At 43.9% G+C, this 27,679-nt stretch overlaps 1 protein-coding gene across 2 annotated transcripts in view; it reads right to left on the reverse strand.

Annotated features, from left to right (window-relative positions):
* The window catches only part of oxct1a (3-oxoacid CoA transferase 1a), a 59,950-nt gene extending 32,867 nt beyond the window's left edge, over positions 1–27,083 (reverse strand). Inside the window, exons 1-7 of one of the 2 annotated variants that reach the window (XM_049001309.1) lie at positions 26,859–27,083; positions 24,785–24,893; positions 23,504–23,594; positions 16,906–17,041; positions 16,185–16,334; positions 15,918–16,024; positions 14,282–14,342 (exon numbers count right to left, since the gene is read on the reverse strand). In XM_049001309.1, the coding sequence (XP_048857266.1) occupies positions 14,282–14,342; positions 15,918–16,024; positions 16,185–16,334; positions 16,906–17,041; positions 23,504–23,594; positions 24,785–24,893; positions 26,859–26,963 (759 nt within the window). In that variant the 5' untranslated portion in view covers positions 26,964–27,083. Of the gene's footprint in view, positions 1–14,281; positions 14,343–15,917; positions 16,025–16,184; positions 16,335–16,905; positions 17,042–17,155; positions 17,322–23,503; positions 23,595–24,784; positions 24,894–26,858 lie in introns of those variants that run through there. The other variant, XM_049001310.1, reaches the window with a different exon arrangement.
* Between the last annotated feature and the right edge of the window lie 596 nt (positions 27,084–27,679).

Genomic DNA, 27,679 nt, shown 5'->3' on the forward strand with positions numbered 1-27,679 from the left:
CTCCGCCTGGGTCACATGTGTGTGGAGTTTGCATGTTCTCCCCATGTCGTCGTGGGGTTTCCTCCGGGTACTCCGGTTTCCCCCCACAGTCCAAAAACATGCTGAGGCTAATTGGATTTACTAAATTGCCCATAGGAGTGTATGTGTGCGTGACTGGTGCAATGGGCTGGCCCCCCATCCTGGGTTGTTCTCTGCCTCGTGCCCATTGCTTCTGGGACAGGCTCCGGACCCCCCGCGACGCAGGAGGATAAGCGGTTTGGAAAATGGATGGATGGATATATAAAAGGACTAGGGTCTGGTTGCAAATTCATCAGGTTTCAAGGAAACCTTTGACACAGGTGAAGGCAGTTATTTTCCGATATGCAGCAATAAGCAGAATAGGTGGCAACTGGCAGAGACCTGCTGCATCAACCTTATACCAGTATTTGCCGATTCAATATGTATCATGATTATTTCATAGTATTTGCTGAGGAGCAGTTCAGGAGTGCTGGAGAGCTCAAAGACCCTCCCATGTCACTTAAATCAGTAGTTTGTGAACATTTTGGTTTCCCAACAAATTACACCCACACTGTAAGAAAGAGAGCAGTTGATAAGACCAAAACAGTGTGTTGGCTGTATGATACTGAACACCGATATACTGCATTGGTGGAAACACATTCAACGTGCAAAATCATTTCAGACCCAAGGCAGAAACTGCCTCTGCAAGTTAGTCTCCCCGTGACATTTAAGGCACTTTTGCCAGGAAATTCATGTAATATAAAAAAATAATTAAGGTTATAGGGATGTTTATTGTTACCAATATGCAATCAGATTCAGTGGCAGAGTACACCGGATTTAGCCCAATATGATTGTTATGATGCCGTCTTGTTTTTGATATAATTACATATATATATATTTTTTAAAAAAACTTATACAGGGGTTTAACAATGAAACAAACACTGGCCAAAACAATGTGTGCAGTTTAACACCTATATATGCGTGGCTTGGAGGCCAATCTTCACCAACTGTATATTTCATCAAGAGCAGAGCGTAAAGGTTGAATTAGAGCAATAGCACAGCTGTACATAAAATATTTCAATCCACACAACATAATGGGAGACATATCAGAGCTCAAAAGAGGATAAATTGTTGGTGTGTTGGTCTCATTGCTGCGTCTGTGACCAGGACAGCAAGTCTTTGTGGTGTTTCAAGAGCCACGGTATCCAGGGTAATGTCGGCACACCACCATGAAGGAGAGGAGTAACTGCGGATGCAAGAGGAAGCTGTCTGAAGGGGATGTCCGGGTAATTCGGACTGTATCCAAAAAACATAAAACCACAATTGCCCAACTCCCTGCAGAATTAAATGCACACTTTGACTCTCCTGTTTCCACCAAAACCAGTGTTTCTCCTACCATTATATTAGGCACCTCCCACCCCCCTTTAAAGGACAAGTTAATTTTATTTAATGTTATTTTCTATATAGTGCCAGATCACAATGGAAGTCTTTTAAGGTTACCTTTCCTATAGAACAGGTCTACACATTGTCATTTTATTAAACAAACGAAATAGCCTTACGTTATTTATCTTATTTACACAACAGCTTGTCATTGCTCTCTGTATCGCGCATGGCGGAGCTCCCCCCCCCAATGCGCGTGCACAGACACGCGCTCGCACACACAGATGAGCGCACTCCCACCAGCAGACAGAGCACGCACATTGGAAAATATGTCGCGGCAACCACCTGAAAAGCAGACAAAAATATCTGCATCTTTTTGACTGTCGTCATTAAAGCAAACACATGAACACCATGAATCCTGTCGGTGTCCGTCTGCCTCCCCCCTCCCCAAAAATGTTTGTCAGGAGCTCCCCGGCATCAATATTCATAGACAGGCTGCTATAACTTAATCTTTGATCGCTCGTGCCAATGAAAAAAGTCAATTTCTACGGCACCAGCAACACAATCTTGCGGCGATGTGAAACATGTATTGTTCTCTGATGAATCCATCTTCACCTCTTCACTGTCTTTCTCACATCCGGGAGAATTACCCAGACTGTTGCATACCCAGAGTTCAATCAGTGATGGCTTGGGCTGTAATATTATGGCAACTCCTAGGCCCACTCCTTGTTCCAGAAGGGTGCATCATTGTCGAGGACAAATGAACCATTCTGGAGGACCATGTTCACCCAATGGTTCAAACAACTGTACCCTGAAGGCGATGCCGTGTATAACGATGGGGGGAATCCACTTTTCTGATTTATGCCATTTTTAAGTGATCATAAGTGTGTGTGCATATGCACCAGCAAATGACATTTCTCACTGATAAACTCATCCAGCTTCCTAACGTATAGCTCCGCTGCTTGGGTCACGACAGCACTGCTTGTCCCCACGGAAACCCTTAGGGGCTTTTCAATGATGACATGAGAATGCAAGCGCTGAAGCAAAAATTGCCCAAATGATTCTCCTGCAGACATTCGAGAAAAAAATTCAAGCAGAAAACGTGAAAAAATAGACAAACCACTCTGAAGGCACAGAGTAACCAAGAAGATATTCGAGTGGGTTTAGTCCAGAGCTCAGATTATTCCATGGCTTTTTTCATGACAGTTTTTATTTAATTAGCTGCTTCACATTAACAGCATAATACTTCTTGAACAAAGCAGGGGGGGAAGCAAATGGTATGAATAATACAAATGCTATTTTCTTTATTAAAGCATGGATTCTACACTTAAAAAACCAGCTGAACCAAAAAAACACAAGGATAATATTGGCATGAAAACAAACCGAAGCAATGGCCACCGAGGACAGTCTGACACCCTCATGCCAAATGAATTACACAGCAAGATGCGAGGAGAGCATGGTCAGGCATTGAATTGACTCAGGAGGGAAACCAATAGCAAACCGTGAGACCAGACACCATGACAGAGGTACTATACAGTCCAAGTTATTGAGACTGTGAATATTGCGTTTTTAATCACCATCAGCTGGCTCATCAAAGTTTCTTAGTTTGGACCAGGGCGGTACACCTCGTAGCTCCCGGTACAACATGCCAAATGGAAGTACAAGTGCTGAAAAATAAAACTGACCACATGTACACTGTCTGTGCACTGAGAACAGGATGTTTTCTCCATTTTTTGGGGGGTTTTATTTGTGCACTTATTTAACGTCCCTAAACAAACACATTAGATTACAAAGCGCTGAACATATGACTATCTGCACCATCCATCTTAAATTACATTATGATATTACAAACCTGACATGTGCCTAATTCTCTATGTTAAAATACAGAACTTGCGATGGCATGATGACACATAGGCCATCACTCCCCTAGGACCAGAATATGAGCCTCCTCCTTGCTCCTATATGTGTGGAGTCTGCATGTTCTCCCCGTGTCATCATGGGGTTCTCACTGGGCTCTCCAATATCCCCCACAGTCCAAAAAACATGCTAAGGTGAATTAAGGTTGTCAAACTGTCCATATGAGGGGAATGGTGTGTTCTCTGCGAAGGGCTGGCGCTCCATCCTTGCTTAGTCTTTGCCATAGCTTCCGAAAACGGACTAAAAAACAACAACCAATCTCTCAATTAAAAGGTATAATAGACTAATAAAGGCAGACAAAATGGCTTAAATGATTAATGCAGAATCTGGAGAGATATATTAAACATTTGTTTAAAGCTGGATGAGGTAATGATGAGTCAAAATGCCGAGGTCTAGTTCATGCTGAAAACAGTGACTCAATATACAGAGACGGAAAAAAGGGCTTTGGCAGTTTCCATTAGTAAATGCAAGACTGAAGACAGATGGACCACGTCAGACACTGTAGGCTTGAAGTTGAAGACAGACAGTTTCATCCTTATAAAGAGTGTGCTATCCTTTTGATATCATATCACAACACTATCAGCTCCATACATGGGATAACTCATAATAAAGTCCACTGCTCCGGTATTGTTCTCAAAAATCAAAAACACAACAGCATATGGAAACAGATCAGTTGTAATTTACACAGTTTTGTAAATAGCATTTGCTCAAAATAACACATAAGAATACAAGTCCATAACAGCATGTGCTTTCAAAGTAAAGATACAAACTGTTGTATAAACTTTAGAACTTTATCTCACAATGTAATGCATCAGGAAAAAGTCGCTACCCAGACACAGGTTGCTGGGCCTTGTCGCTGCAGGAAATTTCCAATATTAGCTTAGTTCCAGCTTCAAAGTTTAAATACATCAAAACTTTCCTCAGGTTATGCAACAGAGTGCATTTTGACTCTCTCAATCCATCTTCTGTAATGTGCCATACTGTATAATTACCCTTAGTGCACACAAGTTATGCGTGAGTGAGGTTGCCTTCTCATACCACCGTCATATTTAAAAGGCTTTTATGCAAATCTAAAGCGCTTACTGCCACCCAGGAACATTCTGTCAAACCTTCAATTATTTCTGACTGCTCCCCATGTCGTCTCCAAGTACAGTGAAGTTTTGTTTGACCGCCCCCGAGATTGGGCCTAGCAAAGAGAGCAAATGGCTCTCCAGCCTTTTGAACCCATCAACCAATGGGTGGTTTTGAGTGCTGACATACTACTCAACTGTAAACCCAAGTGTGACATCGTTTATACTCCCTGTGCAGGTTACAAAACTACATAGTAAACAATTCCATTAACTGCCGATGGACCTGCCTTTGACATTAACTACAGTGAGTCAAATGAAGGACAGGGCTTTTCTTCACATAAAAGCAAAGCTAACAGTAACACAACTGGCCACTGGAAATCATTTGCTGAAGTACAAAATATGCACAATGCTCCACACCATAAAAATGATAATGGCTAAACGCTATCATTTTCTTCCATTAATCCGCAAGTCAAGGTGTTGTGCAAGTCTAGATTTGTGTGCAGGTACGAAAATGACTGTTTAGCAATACACTTTTTAACTAACAGAGAATAACCAATGTTCAGAAATTTAACAAATAGGTAAGTAACACATGTGAATTATCAACAGGCAATTAATGCATGACAACTGTCCATTTTAGCTGCCCGATACATCATCCAAGGAACAACAACCACTGCGTTTGGCTTCAACAGCCCAGACAACTAATGCTTGGCTTTAAATCAATCTTCAACATTTCCCACAATGCATCTGGGGGTTTCTCCATTGTACAATACCTGAGATAACAGGAATTAGGCTACAAATCTATAGTGCAGAGACTTGTTGCCTGGCAACCGTGTGGGCACCTCAGTAATTTTAACATTTTTTGTTTATCTAAACTGCCTTCCAGAATGCTAATGTTGCTCACCACTTTACTGTGCAAAACAATTTAGTCACCCTTCCTAACATGAGTCTTAATAGAAAGCAAGTTGTCTTCAAGGCATTACATGAGCTCCAACAACCTTTGCTGTGAGCTTGATAAAGAGGGCACTGCACAGCGAAAACTCTCAGAAATAGAGTTTAATGTGGACTATCACCCTATATGAATGTAACATAATGTACCAGCTGCAAAACACACAGTTTTCCATATAATTACACAGTCCTTGAAATATATTTTATTTGCCCAGCGCAAAGCATCACCTGGACTAGAGATTTCATCCCAGGCACCTGGTAAGGAACGCTTACGTCATAAGCTACAGCTATACATCACACATCCTTGGTGTCATACCCAGCTCGTACGATCCTCGTGTGTGCCATGCCCCCTGATTATCCTGATCAGGTTGACCAGCTGCTATTCTGGATAGCCCAGCCCGGCATCCGCGAGGATACCCCAGCATGGGACCTCGTTAGCCGGAGCTGGGATATCCTGGATCGGCTATCCCTGGAGGAGGATGTGCACCTAGCGGAGGAGGTGCGCGATAACTTCAGGCGGGTAGCCGAACTCCAGAAAGAGCGCTACGTCGCTCCCAGCGAGCCAGGACCCATACTCCCGCCGTCCGTTTTTGCGAACGTAGCGTCGCTTCCCACCACTGCTGTGCGCCGGAGGAAGAAGAAGAGACCCGCGATCTCCCTGACAATCGTCCTGGGGGCGTGCGCCCTCATCCCTGGGTCTCTTCCAGAGGAGGATCGGGAGGGCTTCTCGATCATCCCGAGGGTCCCCAGCGCTGCTCAGCTGCCTCCGCTGGCAGCTTCCCCCTTCTGGAGATCACACCGGGCCACTGAGCAGCTCAAGCAGCCGCCTCCGCTGCTAGCTGTGACCGCCTGGACTGAGGAGCTCCCTCCGCTCCTGCCGCCTGCGGCACCAACGCCCGTGCAGCCGCCTCTGCCTGCGGCTCCAGTGCCCGTGCAGCCGCCCCTGCCAGCGGATCCGCCGCCCGAGCAGTTGCCTCCGCTGCTTGCGCATCCCGAGCAGCCGCATCCGCTGCTTGCGCATCCCGAGCAGCCGCCTGCGCATCCCGAGCAGCGGCCTCCGCTGCCGCCTGCGCATCCCGAGCAGCTGTTCCCACTGCCTGCGGCTCCCGAGCAGCTGCTCCCGCTGCCTGCGGCTCCCGAGCAGGCGCTCCATCTGCCTGCGGCTCCCGAGCAGGCGCTCCCTCTGCCTGCGGCTCCCGCGCCCGAGGCGCTCCCTCTGCCTGCGGCTCCCGCGCCCGAGGCGCTCCCTCTGCCTGCGGCTCCCGAGCAGGCGCTCCCTCTGCCTGCGGCTCCCGCGCAGGCGCTCCCTCTGCCTGCGGCTCCCGCGCCCACACCCGAGGCGCTCCCTGCCTGCAGCTCCCACGCCCACGCCCGAGGCGCTCCCTCCGCCTCTAATGACTGTGCTCCCTGTAGCTCCTGTTCCTTGCCCCATTCCTGTCCCTCCTGCCCTAGTCCCCATTGAGGTCCCGGACAGTTCGACCACCGCTCCTCCCTCCTTGTAGGTAGAGGAGCTGGAATGGGACCCCTCGGGGACCCTCCTGGTGACTCCTTCGCCCTCACCCCAGCGAGCTGGACCCTGGCCAAGGACTCCCATGTCTGTGTCCCGCAAGGGGAGAGGACACAGACGTAGGGCTAGGGTCCCTCCCACCCTGCCCCCTGGCTCGCTCTCCCTCGCCTGCGCTGGGGCTCGGTCGGCGCCTGTGGGTCCCCCTCCACAACCTCGTCACCCTGCCTCGTCCCCTCCTCCGACTCCTTGTCGGGCGCCTGCGGGATCCCGACTGCGGCTCCTCGGTCGCCTGCTGGTCCCCCCACTCCAGCTCGTCGGAGGACGTCGCCGCCTGCTGTGGCTCCCCCCCTCTCTCCTTGCCCTCGCCAGGGTCCCCTGCAGCTCCCTCGTCCCCTTCCCTGGGTCTCCCTCCACCTCCCTCCTCGGCCCCTCCGTCAGTCCCTTGCCCTGCCTCCTCTGCGGTTCCCTCCAGCTCCGGCCTCCCGGCCACCTGCGGCCCCTCCAGCCACTGCCCGTCGCCCGCTGGGACTGCCTCAGGCTCCCCTTTATTCCCCCTCCTTCTCTCCCTTGTCTCTCCCTTCTTTGTTTGCTCCTCCTCCCGTCTTTGTCCCTCCTGTCTCGGTTCCTCGTCCCGTTGTTCCGCCCGTCTCTGCTCCTCATCCCCCTGTGTTCCCTCCCTTCACTCCTGGCCCTTTTGTTCCACCTGTTCCCTCTCTATCCCCTTTCCTGATCTGTCTGTCTGCCTTTCCCATCTTATGTCAGGTCCTGTCTTGGTTTCTTCCCCTGTGCCAATTCTGTCTGTCCGTCCTGTTCCCTGTCCCTCGTTGATGTTTTATTTTTCTTGTTTTCCAGGTCCTGGTTTCCCTTCGTCTCATCCATCGCCCGGAGAGCGCGCCTTTGGGGGGAGGGGGTTCTGTCATACCCGGCTCGTACGATCCTCGTGTGTGCCACGCCCCCTGATTATCCACGTGTGCTTCCTTGATCGTACCCAGCTGTGTCGGATTATGTTTGCCCAGTCTTGTGTATTTCAGTCCGTGTCTTACGTTGGTTCCTTGTCCGTCATTGATGATGTTAGTCAGTGTCTGATGTTTCCTGCCCTGAGTCCTGAGATTAAACCCCGTTTTCCCGTACTTTGCCTACTTGCTTGTTCCTGCTCGCTCGCCTGCCTGCACGCTCACCCAGCGATCGCGAGCATAGCGTGACACTTGGTGCGATCCCGTCCAATTTTCAGTATTAAGAGACAGATGTTTAAAGGGCTGTGCTGCCATCATCTGTAAGAAGTAGGATTGCTAGAGGTTGTGAGTCGTGCAGAATTTTCCCAAGGCTGGACTCAGTTTCTTGTGCTGTTTTTCAATGCACAGTGGGATGTAGGGTGAAGGACTCAAGTATCAAAATGATACAGCAAACTGGTTTAAGATTTCCATGTGCTCATCATTCCCAAGCGAAGAAGTGTGTGACAAGCGTAGTCTTGCAGGAATGGAAAGATTAAAATCTTGATCTCGATGTACATAAGCACAAGTGTGCCTGCGAAAGAACATGGATCTTTTCAAGCTCCTTGCGAAGACCTTGCAAGATCAAAACATTCGCTTTGGTGTGGTGAAAAATAAATGGATTAAAAATCCTGGGAGCCACTAAGCAGTGTAGAGCGGCTCCCCGATTTTTATTCTTCCTGCATTTATCACAGACTATTTCTGTCACTCAACATAAAAAGCTGGGAATGAAGCTAATGCCCCCTCGGCACTATAAAGCATTTGCTAATTGGCCAGACTTTTGTCACAGATGGCCACTGACGTTGTCATGCATAGTTGCCAAGGGGCCATCAACTTCGTACCATGTTCCTCTGACCTAATAAAAGCATGAAACGGAAGTGTGCGTGTGTGTGTGCCACCATCGTGTCACCATCGGGAGCGATTCCTGTTAGGGATGTTTTGCCTTATGACGGCAGCTATTTTACCATCCAGAGGTGACACTGACGTGGTGGTTGGGCCGCCTCCTGTGGCATAGATGTGGGATATGTGGGCTGCAATCTTTTTTTTTGGTAGTCATTTTCAGATCTAACCACTTCTTCCTCACCTCTGCCACTGTTCACATTACAGGTGACAGAGCATTAACTGCATGTCACCTGTCCCCACGCTAAGTCCTTCTCTTTCTTTGACAGGCCACTAGTAAAGTTGCCAATCAATACCATCTTTTTTTATCTATTACACCCAGCAAAACTTCTCTCTCAATCAGTGAAGTTCTATTTTTCTTCCCCTCCATGTTTTTTAACACTTTATTAGAAAAATACTGTTCTAAAATAAATCATTTAATGGAAATATAATACAAACAGGGGGCGGCATTCGAGTCTCCGCCTTGGTCACATGTGTGTGGAGTTTGCATGTTCTCCCCATGTCGTCGTGGGGTTTCCTCCGGGTACTCCGGTTTCCCCCCACAGTCCAAAAACATGCTGAGGCTAATTGGAGTTGCTAAATTGCCCATAGGAGTGCCTGTGTAAGTGAATGGTGTGTGAGTGTGCCCTGCGATGGGCAGGCCCCCCCCTCCTGGGTTGTTCCCTGCCTCGTGCCCATTGCTTCTGGGATAGGCTCCGGACCCAGTAGGATAAGCGGTTTGGAAAATGGATGGATGGGAAGGACGGTCCGACGTGTGTTCTGCATTAGTTATATGTCCAGTTATATGATTCATTGGAAGTGTTTCTTTAAATTAGTTTGGTCATGCATGCACAAAAACCCTAGACCCCTAGAGTTTCAGATCAGACAACCTTGGGGACACAATACAACTAGTTTTCTCCTTGTGAATACAGAGAAAACCAGCTACGTCATCAACATGTCTTAAATGGTATGGGTACAATCTGGTGAAAATTTAAAATAAAAGTCTAATAACCAAAAACATCAGTAAAACTGATGAATTAGTTAGCAGTTCTTCCAATATTTGCCTTCAGACAGCAAGTGCAGCCTCAAAACACAGAATAAGAATTTGCCTGGTCCTTGACAAAGCTGGAAAGACATTTTAATTGATGGAGCCCCGCCAACAGAGAGAGAAGTAAAAATACCTATTCATGTTCCTACTGTTAGTTTCTCTGCAATTTAAACAAAGGAAAGGATAAAGGTGTTCATCTGATGTGTAGACTTATTCGGAAAAGTAGCTCCAGAAAGAGAGACGGGAAAGCAGCTTCCAAACAACTTCAATGAAATTTCTGATTTTGATTTTCAGAGATTTCCACCTCCTCCCAGCCATGTAAACCCCTTGCGTAACACTGAATGGGGCAAAATAGGCAGCTAAATCAACAGCACAATCAATAAAGAACAGCTGAGACGTGGATTCCATGGAAGGTGGAGAGAGTAGTTTAGGGGTAACTGTTGACATGAACAAGTCTCAACTCGTCTTCCAATAGCCCACGACTACTACAAGTATCACAAAAACCTAGGGATGCACCAAAAAGGGCATGATCAAGGCGGATCATACAAATAAGTGGCTGCAAATCAAAACAATATGTTTGGTTAAGCTGCTTTTTTTGGTATATTAGCATAACCAACAAAAAAATATGGAAAGGCAAGCAACTTCTGCAATGACCTTTACAGTAGCCATTGGAGAGATGACTCCATCATGAATTTTGGATGGGATTACTATTTATTGTTAATTATTGCCTGGAGCAATGCGATTGCTGCCTGGAGCAAACCAACAAATAACCAAAACAAAGAAAAAAATTATTGTGTGTAATTAACAGCATATGGCAATCCTCGCAACCATAACTTCTGGAGCATTACCTGCCCTATCAGTATTTTTAACATTTTCAGGATCCATTATATCCTGTTGCTTAAGCTGCATTTCTTATGATGAAACAATTTGGCAAGTTCCATCACTACATCAGAATCCTTGACGCTTAACTATAACAAAGAATTTAATTTGATAGCAGGTCACCTTACCTCAGGACTGGGGTATCAGCAAGGTACTTAAAGTCTATTCGTCAAAGCATGAAACCAAGAAGTAGTGTAGATATAATGTTGATATACCTACACAGATATTTACTCAGAGGTGTAGATTCCAGGTACAGGGAGTACAAATCCAGACCACGATTTTGTTTCAACCAACCAGTTGAGTATAAAGTGTCACAGTGTACTCAGCTGGTTGGTTGAAACAAAATCTTGGTCTGGATTTGTACTCTCTGCACCTGGAATCTACACCTCTGTATTTACTATGACTCTGCTTTTTCCTGCTCTGGAACATTGTTGGTGTGCTGGAATTCAAAAGTAAGTTGCGAAGGGGAGCACAGGTTTTGATAAATTATTATTTTCGTTATAATTGTAAGTACACACCTTGCTATCCAAAGACAACAGATGGTTGCAGTCCTTACAGGCAGAACCCAAGAGGTGGCAATTCAAAATTTAAGCAATTAGGGCTGCTGTTCGAAAAAATGTTGTGCTGAATTCAACTTTCATTTGAGGTACTTTTAACCTACAATAAGATGGAGTCAAGAAAGTCTGCAATTATTGCTATCAGTAATATCATCCTCTACCTACAGTCACACAAGATGCCAGGAGTGGGAGGGGCTGTGAGCCAATTCAAAACAGGGCATTTCGTGCCTCTGTTTATAGATTGACAAAAGACACAGAATCACTGTTAGGGGGACTCCCTGCCGGCACAGGGATGGCTTTCTGCAGATCATGAACAGCCGTGCAGCGACGTAGTCAACATACCATGAACCCATGGGTTTGAAACAAATGGATAAATAAATAAATAAATACATACATGCATAATCAGCAAGCAGGAAACTCCCACAGTAATGAAACAAGCTGGAAGGGTCGGCAGGCATTTTTACATTCTCTAAAAACCCACAGGAGGAATGCATTCCCAGGCCACCCAAATTGCATAGATCATATTCATCTTGCTGAACAATGCAGTTCTTCAGATTTGGCACGTTAAGTTGCTACCACCTACATGGCTGGTTGAAGGCTCTCAGTCTGTTAGTATGAGACAGTGACCCTCTTGGCGCCCATCATTGTTTGGACAACATGTAGCAGAGAAAAGGACTCAGATTCCAGCCTTTTGTCACAGATTGAGCTTATTCGCATTTCCTAGCCTTTAGCAAATGGTTTTATTAAAATGACACACGGTACTGTGGCACAATTCCACCATATTCTACGCGGCTGCTAAGGAACGGCATCCGATTTATAGCCACGCTGAATTTTACACGTTGGTCGGCTTAGGGGCTACAGATTCAGACTTGACAGAAGATGCTTTGGGTTTTCATGCACCTTCAAGATAGAGGGTCTGTCCGTTATGTATGCAAGCCAGCCAGCATCAATCACTGTTGGTAAGTGGTTACGTGATCAATAACGCAGCTATGAAATAAATAAATAATCATGAGAATGTTGTCCCAGTTTTACTTTAGCCTTATTTCCTGGCACTTGCAACAAAATAAGCAATATTAAAGAATTATATAAAACATATATACAGATGTTCCTAATAATGATATCAGCAACTTATTATGTTTAACATCTACCACATATCAACTAATGGAGCAGTCTATTTGACATTCCCAGATGTGATTGTTGCAAGTAGTAATCCATTTTAAAAAATATATTTGCCAAATGTTGACACTTTAAGGATGCAGTGATTTCCTGCAACATTGAGGAATTAAAGGAAGCAGAGCTATGAGCCAATTAAAGTTCAGTAGTGTAGGAGTAGGAAATATTTTGATTTTTTATTTACTCCAGTTTCCTCTTGCAATCCAAAAACGGATATCCCTCACATACCCATAATGTGTGACTGTGTGTGCAAGTGTCTTCCCTATCATGGGCCTATGTCATCAAGGGTAGGGGTGTCAAACTCCAGTCCTGGGGGGCTGGAGCCCCGCACATTTCTGGGTTTCCCCATCACCTCAACTCCATGCAACTCCTTGTGCTACAGTTCTTGAGCAGAATCATTTGTGGTGGAACTGAGAAATAACTAAGTTACACAGAGCCCCCCAGGACGGTAGTGGGACACCCCTGACCTATGGTGTCCCCAGCATCGTGCTCCGGGTCTCCTGGGACAGACTCCAGGCCCACCACGATCTTGCAGCAAGCAGTGCTTATAGATGATGGATATGCACCACAATCCTCAAATGTTAATTTGTTTAGCGAAAACAAGATTGTTAATGTAATGAAAGAAAATTACAATGTTAATGGAAATCTTATATACTCTCTAGCTATGATGTGCGTTTCTATTCGTTTTAGCATACAAGTTGGCAGTTCTTATCAATTCGTTAGGCCCCTCAGCTTCCAAAACCGGTATCAAAGAAATCACGGAGGGTTTTAGAAAAGATCCACGCGTCTGAATGTGTAAAGCTGCGAGCAGCGCAAATCGCCGTGGGCAGGGGTATCTGTTCGGCACGCGGCCATCGCTGCGCACTGCATCGCCATCTGTCGCTCAGCCTCCTCCGTTAAACAGGCAACGGAGAGCATGCCAGCCTGAGGCATAACGCATTGCTCAATCCCCCGACCGTTCCTATAGGAGCCAGCACTCCGTTGCCTGCATTCCTGCCAGCCCTCACTGTCGGCACATTAGCTAACCTCGAAGGCTGCTGCTTGACATATCTACCTTTTTTTGCTTTTGTGGGTTAGGGCCAAACCGGGGCACCCCACGACTAATTTTACACTACATACCATGAACCGGCCACATTCCAGACGTCCCATTTATCTCAATTTTAAAAGCACTATGAGTAATTATTATTGTAATGGAAACATTCTGCAGACAATCATACGATTCCATAATTTCATCTTTATTAACTCCAAATCTGGATGTGGAACTCATTATTGGGTGTGGAAGGATGACCCAGTTACTTAAACATTCTTAATATTTACATTTCAATTTATATTTTTTATTGTTAAATTATTGTTTATGGGTGTCAAACAGATGCCCCCCCCACCATTTGCTAGTTACAATAATGACACCTGGCACTACAATGACACTACAATAAAAACACTGAAAGACGTGAACTGGCCACACAGCAACTCTGGCCACTTAATACTTATATTAGCATTTGTGCTGCAAGTACGCATGTCAGGCACTGAAAGGCCAAGGGTGTATGAAACATGGAATTCCATGAAATTCATGGAAGAAAATCACTTGAGAACAAAATGCACAAAAATATCTTACGGTACAAAATTGTTCACCTTCACCATCAAATGCATTACCTGAAAAGTGAGTCGTTTTATGGTAGGTATGTACAGTATACAATGCATCAGTAATTATGTAATCACTCACATGATTCAAATTCTTGCTAGAGAGACCTACCAAGCAAAGCTATAAAAAGCTATAACAGAAGCGAAGGATGATATGAAGATTTTGCAACACAAGAATAGAACCCACACTCCTGTCAGATGAGAAATGCTGGGAAATTCATATCCACCCGGCCTGTGGCCACATTACTGCAAAGACATTAAGTGAACTCAAAACCCACTGTATGCATGGAATGTCGACGTACCTCCACAATTGTGACTTTGGCTGCTTTGCACATGGGCTGATTGAAGTTTCTTGCCGTTTTTCTAGGGTAAAAACAGAAAATGGAGACACAGTGTGAAATTCCACAAACACGGGGTGGGGAGGGGGGGGTCAAAATTATACATTTCTCCTCTGAGAAAGCTTTTTTCGGTGGTAGCCTGACAACCATAAAATTGAGCACTTTAAGAAAGGAAACACTGCGACCTAGTGGTGACAATGGAGAAATGCATCAAGCCAGCAGAGAGTTCACCAAGACGATGCGTGCAATATAATGTTTTCTAGTTGAATCTATTTATACAGCCAACCACAGTGCCAGGAGATGTTATCCTTTTTCAGCTCAATAGCTAGAATAAGACATTCATTTCACAAAAGAAACCACCCACTGCAATATAAAAATACTACAATGTGGGGTGCCTAGCAATCACTTTGCATAGAGAAGGCTCCCCCTTAGCCCTCTGGGGTCTAGGGGTAGGGAACACACTTTCACTGACTGGGGCATGGTCACACATTTCATTCAATATCATAAACTTAATTCATGGCAAATAAATTACTTCTTAAATATTTGCTTTGACATTAAACTCATCTTAGTGTACTTTGGAAATATGATATATGTGAAGTTTGTAATTTGACATCAAAGTGTAGACATTGCTAAATGCAGTTTGGAACACTTGCAGAAACATTATAAAAGTACATAGTCAGCAATGGTGGAGGTTTGTTTTAATCCCAGATATCTGATCACCAAAGTCTTGGCTACATGAAGACGACTAAATGGTGGAGTTGTGACATTCAGTTGGATAAATAAATAAGAAAAATCTAACTAATGTCAGTATTTCTGGGCTCCTTTCATTGAATATGCAGTAACTTTCATATTTATGAATGAGCCATTGACACCTGGCCACAACCCCCCCCCCCCCCCCTTTTATGGCGCTGATGGGGATGTATCTGGATCGTGTTTCACCGTTGCGTTGTTCATCAAATTACCCCGCGAACGCGGTTTAAATGAGCGGCTATTTAGAATGCGAATGGCGATCTTCAGGCTACACGCCCCCGATGCAGGTAAAACAAAGAAAGGTGACATGGTTTACTTTTTTGCCAATTTGACCTATTTTTAAAAACTTCAATACTTCCGACAATTGACGTTTTGAAAAGACAGATTACGGATTTAGTCAGTGTTTTTTTCAGGATTCTACTTGAAGATTTCAGTGAGAAATAAACTGAAATAGACGCGAAAAGTACACTGCATCGCCGACGAAGCACTCGACCTGAAGATGGGCAATCCTCCCACAGGTAAACCTGTAACTAGCTTTCAATGTTTTTAACCAAAGTTACTGTTATTTACTTTTTTTCCTGGCAAGTCCAAGAACCAGTGAGCACACAGCCCACAGGTCCTGGAGAAACATAGCCCCAGAAAGACCTTCCATCACAGACTGCTTACAAAGGAGGTGACAGAAGGCTTACAGGACGAGAAGAATAATGCCTTTCCAGAACCTACAGGCTCAAAATAACAGAGGTGGTTAATAATGCATGGTATCAGATAACTCAGCCGCCCCCCCCCCCCCCCCCCCCGCTGACTCCGCTGCTAAGAGAACAATGAGACATGAGTCAGAATCTAGCGACACCTGAAAATGATGTTTCCGGCTCGGTCGGCCTTCCAGGCTTTAACCATGGCAAAATCGCCCGTGATGGCTCTCTCCATGATGTAATGCCTTCCGTTGAATTCCCGCACCTGCGAACAGTGACAGGGCACATAAGGGGCATCCGTGCACCTCCACAGGAGGGGCAACCAAAACACTACGAGAGAGCACTCTTGGCACAGGTGAGCTGACCGACTTCCATGGCAGTGGGTCTTTCCGGGGAGAAAAACGACAGGTCATGTCAAGTCTCACCTCCCGCTTCTCACTGGCGATGGCGATGCTTCCATCTTTGTTGTATTTGATGGGTGAGCCCCCTTCCTGGATGAGTGTGCCATAGCCAGTAGCTGTGAAGAAAGCCGGGACCCCTGCCCCACCAGCACGAATCCTTTCTGCCAGAGTGCCCTGACGAAAAGCCGTCACTGTAAATCCACTCAGGAAGCATTAAAACCTTAATTATTTCAAATGCCTTATTAATGACAAATAATTAGCTATGAGTAAATGCTGCAGGAATTGAACCCTTTACTAGAAATGTACCACCAATGACACTATGACAACAGGCCCGATTCCACTCCACTTTTTACAAATTACAGCAATCGGCACGAAGAATTGTGCCTCGAGCTGCTAACATGCGATAACATGAGGCAAGCAGAGACGAAACACCAGAAACACTATGCTTGTGGAGTTTCATTTGATTATATTATGTCTAAAAAGTAGCTGACATCATACTTGTTCGACACCATTCTTGTTTGGATATTTATTTCAGGCGGAGCTGACTTGCACGTCTAAAATCTGCGCCAAACTCGCACTGCACTCCCTCCCCCTTTCCTGGAAAGAAACATGCCCGGTGCTCCAACTCATTTCCACGTTTCTCCTGCCAGTTCCCCCAAGCCCCCAGCCTTGGAAAGGAAAAGCTATGGAAGAGAGGCCGCTGCAGGCAAGAGGGAAGCACATGGTTTAAGCAGGCAGGCCCTACCTGCGGTGTGAGTTCCACCTCTAGCTCTCCAGAGAGGTACTGGCGCTCAAACTCCGCATTCTCCCCCACATAGGACGAGATCATCCGTTTGATCTGCTTGGTCTGCAGGAGCAGCCCGAGTCCGAAGTCATCAACCCTGGACACACAGAAGCCCACAGTCTAAGGTACAAAGATTGTGCAGAGTTTATTATTTTGGTAAGACGCTTGGTGCCCTGAGGCACATCCTAAGCAACAGAACAAACAAACAAACCCGGTGCTTCTACAGAAAAATCCCTGTTGTATGGACCATGACTCTGGAGCACTTCTCAGTTTTGGATTATACCCTCTGCTTTGCAACCTTAAAGCACCATGATAATCTCTCCATAATCCTTGTCACTTAGCAAAAATAAAAAAACAGAACACGCTCATAGTCAGCCGACAGTGTGTCATACCCAAGATGTGCTAAATAAAAACCAGGAGAATAAAGATTACCATACAGCAACACCTCCTGCAGAATGCAGCGCAGTCACATTTCCAGCCAGTCTCAGACACGTGTTCAAACCATATTAATACAATGCAGTGCAGAGGGAACATCTAAATAAATGCCATGCAGAGCATAGATGCAGTAAGTGACCTCACAAGAAAACGACATCGCTCACTGGCAGCCATGTTTGGGATCTGAGCCGAAGCACTGAGATCTCGCTATAAAACATTGAGGGCCTACCCTTCAGAAGCTTAATTCTGCATTTCTGTGCCTGCACACTGCCACACCTGGCTTTTCCTGATAAAGCGTTACAGGGCTTGAAGACGCATGCATTCCTCAGGGGCAAAAAAAGTGCTTTTGTGGTCTGACATTTTACTTTGTTGTCCTGTGCATTTTCATATCATTTAAACATCTCAAGCTAATTTAAGACCAGTTGGCAGAGGAACTGTTTCTCACTGGCTCCACTCTGCTTTTTTCGTTGGCTTTGGGAATCCAGTTACAAAAAAAAAGAACATGCAGCAGTGTTATTCAAGGTCATACGAATCTCTAGCTGCTCCACTCTGCCCTCTGCTGGATGTATATTGAAAAATTGAAATCAGCAGATCTTTAACCCTGCATTGGTCCACTCAGTCCTTTGATATATTTGAATAGGATGACGTGGAATAAACCTTCCCTTAGATTAGAAATAAAGGGTAAGATGCATTCTACTAAATTTGTTGTTCAGGATACATTAGCCAGCATGACTTATGTTATAAAATAAAAGTAACAGGTGACAAGGGAGAGGGACATCACTCTGTAGGAAATGGTCTTCGGCATTTGAAGCGCCACCAGAACTCTTTTCAACTCCCACCGAATCTATTCCATGGGTTGATTAAAGGTCACATTTTCCATTCTGCTGTAGGCTTGAACAAAAAAGCAACAATTACTCATAACAACCAAAATTGTCTTCTAAAATCAGGGACATGTCAGTTCCATCTAAATGCAAATGAATATTGATAGCAAAAATACAGTCCTAATTAAGATGGAAATTATAAAAATCCCAGCAGAACAATCCCAGCCTGCAATCTGCTCAATGTGCACAGGACGGCACGGCGATTTGCCCCACTGAAGACAGACCCCTGCTCCCTTTTTAGTGCTGGAGCATCGGCCTGTGTGTTCGGAGTGAGTATCTTGAAGACACAGGCAACAAAATGCCCACATTTATGTTGGCTTGATTTACTCTATTCACCAGGAATAAGTTTCTCTACCCCAGGTTCCCCAATTCCGGTCCTGGGGGGCCAGTTTGCAGCACAGTTTGCAGATTTCCCTGCTCAAACGCGCCTTATTCAGCTCACCAGCCAACTGCCAGGTTTAGTAGGCATGTTGTCGCAAACGGGCCCTCCAGGAACAGAACTGGGGAACCCTGCTCTACCCTTTGGCAGTCAAACATCTTCTACCCAAGGACTTCTATCAAGCAAACACAGGAAGGAAGAACCACTCAGTACACCATGGGTGATCGCATGCACCCCACCTCTCCCAGCCCTGTGCATCACGCCACTCCCCCCCGAATATGTAGAGTACCAGAGGACTTCATATAAAAATGCTTGCTGACTGTTCACAAATGGGGAGCAGGTTTTGCCACACTACCTGGTAACAGAAGGGGGCTTGAGGCCCCAAAATCCAGTTTGCACTGACCAGTGTGTTAAGGCCAGGACCTCAAACAGCTAGCACTTCATAGTTACTAAAGGGGTTCATCCAAAAATGGATGCAGCTGGTCTTCATAAATGGGGGACAGGGCACAAGCCCTTGTTTTCCTGTGCTGTTTGTTACCAATTATCTGATGATCTAAGCCAGGGGCAGGCAATCTTATCCAGGAAGGGCCGTTGGGTATGCGGGTTTTCGCAGCAACTCCCTAATTAGGTTACTAATTAGAAGACTGATTGGCTGAAGAGTCCTCACACTTGGGTGTGAACAGTTGACCTACAGGTTATCCCAAACACCTGCACATACACCGGCCCTTTGCGGATAAGATCGGCCACCCCTGATCTAAGCATTCAGCTTGAATGCTGCAAAACCTAAATTGGGAAAGAGCTGTTGTGTTATTGATTGTACAAATTGATTTAACAAGAAACAGGAGCTCTATTTTTACAACTGCCGAAAATTAATTAGGTATCAATAACATATGGCCAATACCCAGTCTTTCGAATATGTCTGGACTGGTGCCGATACCAATCCGAATATCAGATCTGTGCACCTCTAGTAAAAATATCTACGACACATACAGAGGGTGTTGATAGGGCTGGGTGATATCTAAACTACTACATATTTTATTGATTTCAAAAAATAACCAAATAAAAAATAATAGGCTATCATAGACACACACAACCACAGAAGCACGCAATGTTAAGTTACTTTAGATCAATAGTCACAGCTGTACATTAATCTAGGAAGTTTTTCAGATGCAGAAAAGGAAAAAAAAAAAAAAACGAGTCCTTAAGCAAGATCTTGCAGTACTTAGCATTACTATTAACTGGAGTGTCCGTTCAAAGTACAAAGGGCAGAATTAATTGACTAATAACTATAAAATGACATGCAGTAAAGCGTGTTAAACTACAAGTGACAATGCACACCATATAATTTTCAGATTGCATATTTTTAAACAAATTTATTAATAATTACACTGTGTCCATTCACTACCAGTGACGTGAAGTGTGCATGCGAACCTTCCAATAGCAAGTACAATTCACTAATAAAGAAACCTGGAAAACCAAGGAGCGTTGCTTGCTTTTGTTAAACCATACTATAAATGAAAGACTGAATTTCGAATATAACGCTTGCTTTACCGTGGTGTGGTTAAGTTCTAAACGGGACACTATCTGGAATACCTCCCTGATATTAGCGTTTATAGAAGTATATGGATTGGGGATGTACATTCACATTAATACTGAAATATGGATTCCATCAATCTGAATGTTTTCATTTGAAGAATTGTAACATTAAAATGAATATCCACAAAAATTTCTATTTGGGTGGGCAACCATATGGGGGGAGAAAGAAAGGTGAAGGGTACCAGACCCTAGGAAAATGGAATGATCGATCCACCAACGCAGCCATTGTACTTCTAATGGATGCAATACAAATATCATCATGTAGCAAAATACACGATTTGAAACTTAAATGGTTTGCTTTGTCCCTGACAGTCAATTACTTAAAACAAAGTTTTGTGACGTCTCGCAAAAGGACTTGGTATTGTATTATTTTTGTCCTCCCATGTCCCCTTAGTGGTTTCATAGAAATGTGCATGAAAATATGGGACAAATGGCATATTTGCATGGATCAATACGAGACATGGCATTTTATTTTCCAGTAAGGGACTGTCTGCACACCAGAACCGGCAAGCTTTTAAAACAAATTAACAGCCTAGCCTAGCTCATCCAAAAATTGTCAATGGTACTTTTTTTTCAAGTTTTGGCTATACCCATAACTGAAAGGAGCTGCAAAGAAGGAACCTGTAGTTAGGCTACAAAGGCGGTCTGGCTTCCCACCAGGAAGTTGCACTTTAATGGCTGGCTTTTGTCTTGCTTTGTGTGTAGTCTAAGCCTACTTCTCCAATACAGGCAATAATCGCTGATTAGTCACTGTCAAGTAGACACCAAGTTACTTGTCTCGTATCATGAAATATCAATAATATCATCATATCCCCCAGCTCTATCATGATGTTAGCAAGTATATGCAAAAATCGATCAAATCAAGAATAATAATCAGTCATAAAATTTAGTTCTATCCATCAATCTCGGTCAGGGTCAAGCGGAGGAGACCTGACACACACACACACACACACACACACACACACACGGGCAATTCGATTTGAGACACAAAGCCTAACTGCATGTCTTTGGACTGCGATAGGAAACCAGAAAACCCATGTGAAGCAGGATGAACATAAAAACTCCACATACAGAAAGCAGAGGCAGAATCTGAACTCTCAACCTGGAGGTATGAGGCTGAGCCATGGTACCATATACTGCATTACCAGTCACCACTTTTTACTCATTCAAACTTTCCAGAACATCTACATATTGTTTGTAAAGAACATCACAGAGAGAACCTTATTCAGTATATACTTGACAGACACACACACACACACACTTTGCAGAAATTTCCCCCTCAAACGAGGTCCAAAACACTAATGATTCACACTATAAGACACTTTTTAAACAAGAGAAACAGGTTTACATGGTTACACCCCACATAGCTGCACTCCTACTTTATGGAAATAAACTTTATAACCTTATCCATTGCGTGAGGTCACCAGAGTACGACTCTCAGAAAGGAGAACAACGTGAGAGCGTATCAATTTCTTTGCAAATATTTAACCAACCTTTCAAGGTTTCTTGTGCAATAATACATGCCAAATCAAAAATGACTGAATGACTGAGGCAGGTGCAAGTAAGAAAGCTTTGGAAAATGGAAATGTACCTTTAAATTGGTCGACAGACTAAAACCTAAGCCAGAACCTCATTTACCCTCCTCTTGGCACAGCAAACTCAGACAGCCTTTCATGAATGCAAAACTGAGCTTCCACCTATACATCAAAGTAAACCATTAAAGAAATGAAAAAAATATATATGGGACAGTTTGCAGCAGACAAAAGACTCTGGAAGCCACAAGAATAAGTGCATAAAGTAAAAGTAAAGGTGAATGCATGTCCAGGGTTTGCTTTCTGCAGGAAAATGCAGGGGCTAAAAGTAGAGCAGTAAAAGTGAAACCAAGCTATAAAAAGCAGAGTCTCGGATTACGGGCAGCTGCAAGTCAGAGGAGCTCCATGATGGAACATGATTATGCACAGTCATCGTGTCATCTGGGCAGCACGCCTGCCTTATTGGGGGAAGCGATCGACAAACCAGATGAATCAGGTTAAAAGTAACCATGCACCACCTGTCAAGTAACTTCAGAGCAGAGATCTTACTTTCCATAACGCAATAAGGTGAGAAATGCGGCCCCACCTCATGAATCAAACTAAATCAAACTGGGTGTTACACTGAGCTTGTGTCAACCCAGTATTGCAAGAAAAGGCTGAAATTCCCTAGATATAAGTCGAGATTGTGCCCTTCACACACTTGGGCCTAACAAGACTTGGCAGCATTTGCATCAGGCATGGGCTTGATTTGCTGCCCTGACCACACCATCCAGGGGCACTAATTAAAACCCATCTTCCAGTACAATCATCTAAAAATGCCACAAAGTAGTTTACACAGCAATTTGTTCTAAATTATGCTGCAGCCATTACAGCTCCAGCCGTAACAATAATGTGAGCTATTAAAACAATATGATAGAGCACATGACATAGCCAACCACTGGCAGCAGAAGGCGTACTGCATTACACTGTCCAACCCAAAGAGGAAGAAAGGGGGCTGCACCAATCATCTGCCCAGAGCACAATGCAAAAGTCACCAGATTACAAGAACTAAGCATACTACTCACGAGATCCTGGAGCAGTTTTATTTCATTGTCCAAATATCATTGCTGTCTAATGAAAACCATTTATGTCCACTTTTTCACGATTGTGAGTTTGTGACTATTTACTGTAGATGGAATATGCCCATTCGCCTCTGACTGCTGATAGTGTGTGACATCCAATCGACCAATGAAATTAAATTTTATGAAGTAATTTATTTAACTAGTATTTATGTTTATTTGTATACATGATGGTTGTTTCTATGGATTACTTCATATCACTCATTTCAACAACTTATCATTGAGTTTGATTATATTCACAATTAAAAATGGTGTTAGTCAAATTGGCTAGTATTTTGAGAACACTGATATTTGCTGCACTGACAACAATCTGACAGCAAGTCCGTTTAAATAATTAAACTGTTCACTGATGACTAATAGAGGTTTCTATTTGTGTCTCCATACTAATAGAAGTTTATTGCAGTTACCAAATTGTGCATAGGTGTGCATGTGCGAGTGAATGGGGTGTGCATGTGCCTTGCAACGGGTTGGCGCCCCATCCTGGGTTGCTTCCTGCCTTGCACCCATAGATTCTGGGATAAGCTCCAGACCCCCGCCCCCCGCAACCCTGAATAGGACAAGAGATTACAGAAAATGGATGGATAGAATATAGGAGTTTAGAACCAGGTGATGCCTTACCCAGCGTTATTGCTGACCGCAGTGAGGCTCTTGACACCAGTCTTCAACAAACTGTTAATCAGGTTCTCCGGAATTCCACATAGACCAAACCCTCAAGAGAAGACAGGAATATCAGACAGCTGACGTTCAGACTTATTACCGTCTGAACACATAGGATTATCACATCCGAAACAGGGTGAAGGAACATTCAAAGACTCATTTCTCAGTCAAACTGTAATGAAGTAATTTATTTAACTAGTATTTATGTTTATTTGTATACATGATGGTTGTTTCTATGGATTACTTCATAATACTCATTTCAACACATAGGACATGAATGACAGTCCATTAAACAAAAAACATTATAAGTAGTTAGGTAATGATTTACATTAAGTGCACCTTCATAATGCATTCATAAAGCATTAATAAGCAGCATGTAAGTATACATTAACATGCCTTAAATTATTCCATTCATAACACTTTCAATGAACAAGATATGACAGCTTTAATATACATCAAATACAGACATTGGTGACGATTTGCATCAAGTGTATCTTCATAATGCATGGACAGAAATTTAAGTAAGCCTTCATATTAAGGTATACTTACGTGCTGCTTATTAATGTTCTATGAATGCATTATAACTGTATTATGAAGGTGCACTTAATGCAAATCATTACCAGATGTTCTCCAGAGCATGGTATCAGAATCGGAGGTTTGTGGGCCTCCAGGGCTAATCTGAAGTCATATCATGGTATAAATTGGAGTGAAGTGGGCTTCGCTTATTGGGCATACTGGGCTGGCTAAGGGGATCCATGCTGAAACCAAAGAATATCCAGATTTAAGACAGCTCAGTCTGCCTGTGGGGGAGAGATGTTTAGTACTGATGGTTAGGCTCATGGACACCAGGCCTAGGGCACCTCTTTTGGTCACATGACACCCTTAAGACAGCATGACTAGATCTACAGGAAGATCCAGTTCAGATCTGTTCCGTTTGGCAAAGGAAAGTGGTTGCTATTTGAGAGGGTGGCAGTAGAAAACTAGGCAGGTAAATTAACTAGATCGCAAGACTTAAGCGCAGTGGACGCTCAGCACATGTTTACAGCAAACACACAAACCCGTGAAAGAGGATCCAGCAAATATGTGAACTGCCCGTTACATGAATCTCCGCAAACATCACCACAGGATGGGCCTCAGGGGAGAGGGTGGGGGAGGGGGAGGGGGAGGGGAAAGTGAAGGGTGAGCGTCATCATCCGCTTAAAGTGTGTTTGCATAGAGAGTCGAGAAAACTTCACAGCTTACCTCCCACCAGTAATGTGGAGCCACTAGGAATGTCTTTCACTGCATCTAAGGGGTTGTTGTAGAACTGGGCTTTCCGGTTGCTGGATGTAGAGAGGTAACAACCACAAGTCTGAAGGAAGTGGAGAAATACATGCATCAACACCAAATTATGCCGGGGAAACTAAACCATGCTTCAGAGACATGCAACAACAAAAGGTCTCATATATCTCAGTACTGCTCACTAGGCAAGGTAATCAGTAAAGGGAAGTAACAGAAGAAGCATGCGGGTGGCTAATCCACTTCAGATCATGAATCTTGTTCATAAAACATTAGTTACCTTGAGGTTAACTTACTACCTGCCACCCTCCCCCAGGATTTTCAAATCACACCCATAATACAATTATGAGAACACTAATTATGAACCAGAAAGAGGGTGAGGTTCTCATACAGAGCGACAAATTAAAAATACTGGTTAAATTAAAGGAAGTGTAAAGGAGTGTAACCCATTCTCCACTTGCGCAAACCAGCCCTCTATAACCAGCACAGAGAACAAAACGCACCATTGGAGCCCCATCCTGATTTTAACAAAAGCCTAAAAAGGTGCTCCGTGCCCGCATGCCTTTAAGAGCCATGGGCCTCACAGCTGACTAACAAAAAAAAACGATCCGCTCTCTTACAGAACACAACTGAACTAATAAGAGTTTCCTAGGCTACCAAAACCTTAGCAGGGCACAGTTATTCATACTGCTGCATTTCTGGTAGCTTATCAGAGCAAGTGCGGGTTACGACCACACAGGCAATTTGTTTGTATAATGATACAACAATTATATTGCGTACATCTGTATCAGCAATAAATACAACAGTGATACCAAAAGAAAAGAAAGAAAAGAAAAGCCAGAATTTGCATCTGGTTGTTTCCACTGTCAAGACACAGATCCCCCTAAATTATGGGCTGCTAGTACTTTCATTTGTATGGGGTTAAATTATTTTATATTACTAGAATAATTCAGGTTTCTGATGCAAAGTAAACCAACCTTTCTATCTCATTAAGATAAGACACTTGGCAAGGGGGATTGGCCATGCCCTTCCTGGAGGGTGCAGAGGCAATGAAGATCACTAAACAGCACCCCTGTCTGGCCCACAGCAGTCCTGCAAAGCCACTGCTTATATGAATGGATCTGAAGGCCATAATGCAAACACTTTACAAAATAAACACATAATATGAAAATAATCATTCAAAAACATTCGCAAAAAGACTCCTTGAATAGTTAATCCACCCCCACATAACCGCCCATATCTTTCTCTGTGGTATCACAGTTTTGAGATTCCTGAGGTTACCTTCGGTAACAGAAAGCTAGCCAGGACCACAGTTTTTTATATATATATATAGGCCTCACGTTTTACAGCAGATATGCTACACATATGTGTGTGTGTGATTTGCTGATTAAATATTATTCGTGCATATAAACAAAATGAGCATGCATTAAATACAAAGTGCGTCTCTGTGGTTGTGCAAAAATGGGGTCACAAAACGCGCCACACGCGGGACAAAAAGGGGCACGAGACAATAGGAAAAAAGGTGGTTTACTGTCATTGGATTTATAAGCTCTAGCCTAAATATTCATTTAGAAACGTGTAAATCCTAAGTAAATTAGTCCAGCTGAAGAATTAATTCACCAGCCAACTATTCACCAAGGTCAGGTAATACAATACTGTTTTCTCTGGTGGTAAATATCTTACATTCGGTTCAGACTACTACCTCATAAAAAAAATAAAAGCATAATTCATAAACGAAAATCCGGGGTAACGATACTGACATAGCATAAACGTAAATAAAATGTGACTCGATGTTCCAGGAAATATTACAGGGCAAGGTGTCATATTTAATGTAACGATACCCAGTCAAAAAATCGGAGAAGTACAATTTCAATGAATACTGCTAAAGCAATATAAATATTTTGACGACGCGATGCTGTTATTTCAATATTAAATATTCTATTTATGGTTCGGAAGTAACGCGATTAACTAACACCAGGACGCCCAGCTCCCCAATTCCGACATTCAGATATTCAAGCGCTAATTAAACGTCACCAACCTTGTTCACAGAACGTGCAGCGGCGTTTAAATGAGCTCCGCAAGCTGCTGATAAATTTCTGTAGATAATTTTGTCGGCTCTTGATAAGACATTAAAGGCCGCCATCTTTTGGAGCTTCGCTTCTTTTCTTTTTTTAATATGATGATGTGATGGACTGATGGCTGGATGGCTTTCGGCACGGTGTCACACAGCCGCGCCGCAAATGACATAGTTACCGAGAGGCCGGCCTAGCGAGGGAGTGAGAGGGGCTCGTCCCGCGAATTGTAATTTAACCGCTTCGTGGCCGCCGTGCTCGTGCTTCCTGCATTTTCTTCTTAATTACAGACTTAAAGGTGGATTCAGGGCTTGCCAATAAAGCACGAGCAAGGATAGTCAACCTGTCCGTAGACGTGTGCGTGGCAAAATGTTCCGAATGAGAGAAAAAAAATATGTAGGACGCTTTTATTAAATACCGGGTCTGTAATAATTGCATTTCAGTCAGAATTCGCCTTGGGGCTGACCCGACCCCTCCGCGCGGGGCACGTGCATAGAGACAAAAAGATGCCCTGCATGTACCGATGCAATAAATACATATTTGAAAGTTTGATACATTTCCAAAAGAAATTAGCATATAACCTCAAAGGAACTGAGTGAAGATTTTTTTCTGTAACTTTTATTCATACATTACGCAAGAGCTAAGAAACACGTGTATTAAAATAATATTAATCGAATGTTAAGAAAACTTTATAGCATTTCTGAACCGTACTATCCATGTACTTTTTGCTGAATAATATAGACGCTCTGGTAATGTTTCCTCGATCAGAAGCATCTGTTGGTTGTTC

This window comes from Brienomyrus brachyistius, chromosome 2 (assembly GCF_023856365.1).
Source record: "Brienomyrus brachyistius isolate T26 chromosome 2, BBRACH_0.4, whole genome shotgun sequence".
Taxonomy (NCBI): Eukaryota; Metazoa; Chordata; class Actinopteri; order Osteoglossiformes; family Mormyridae; genus Brienomyrus; species Brienomyrus brachyistius.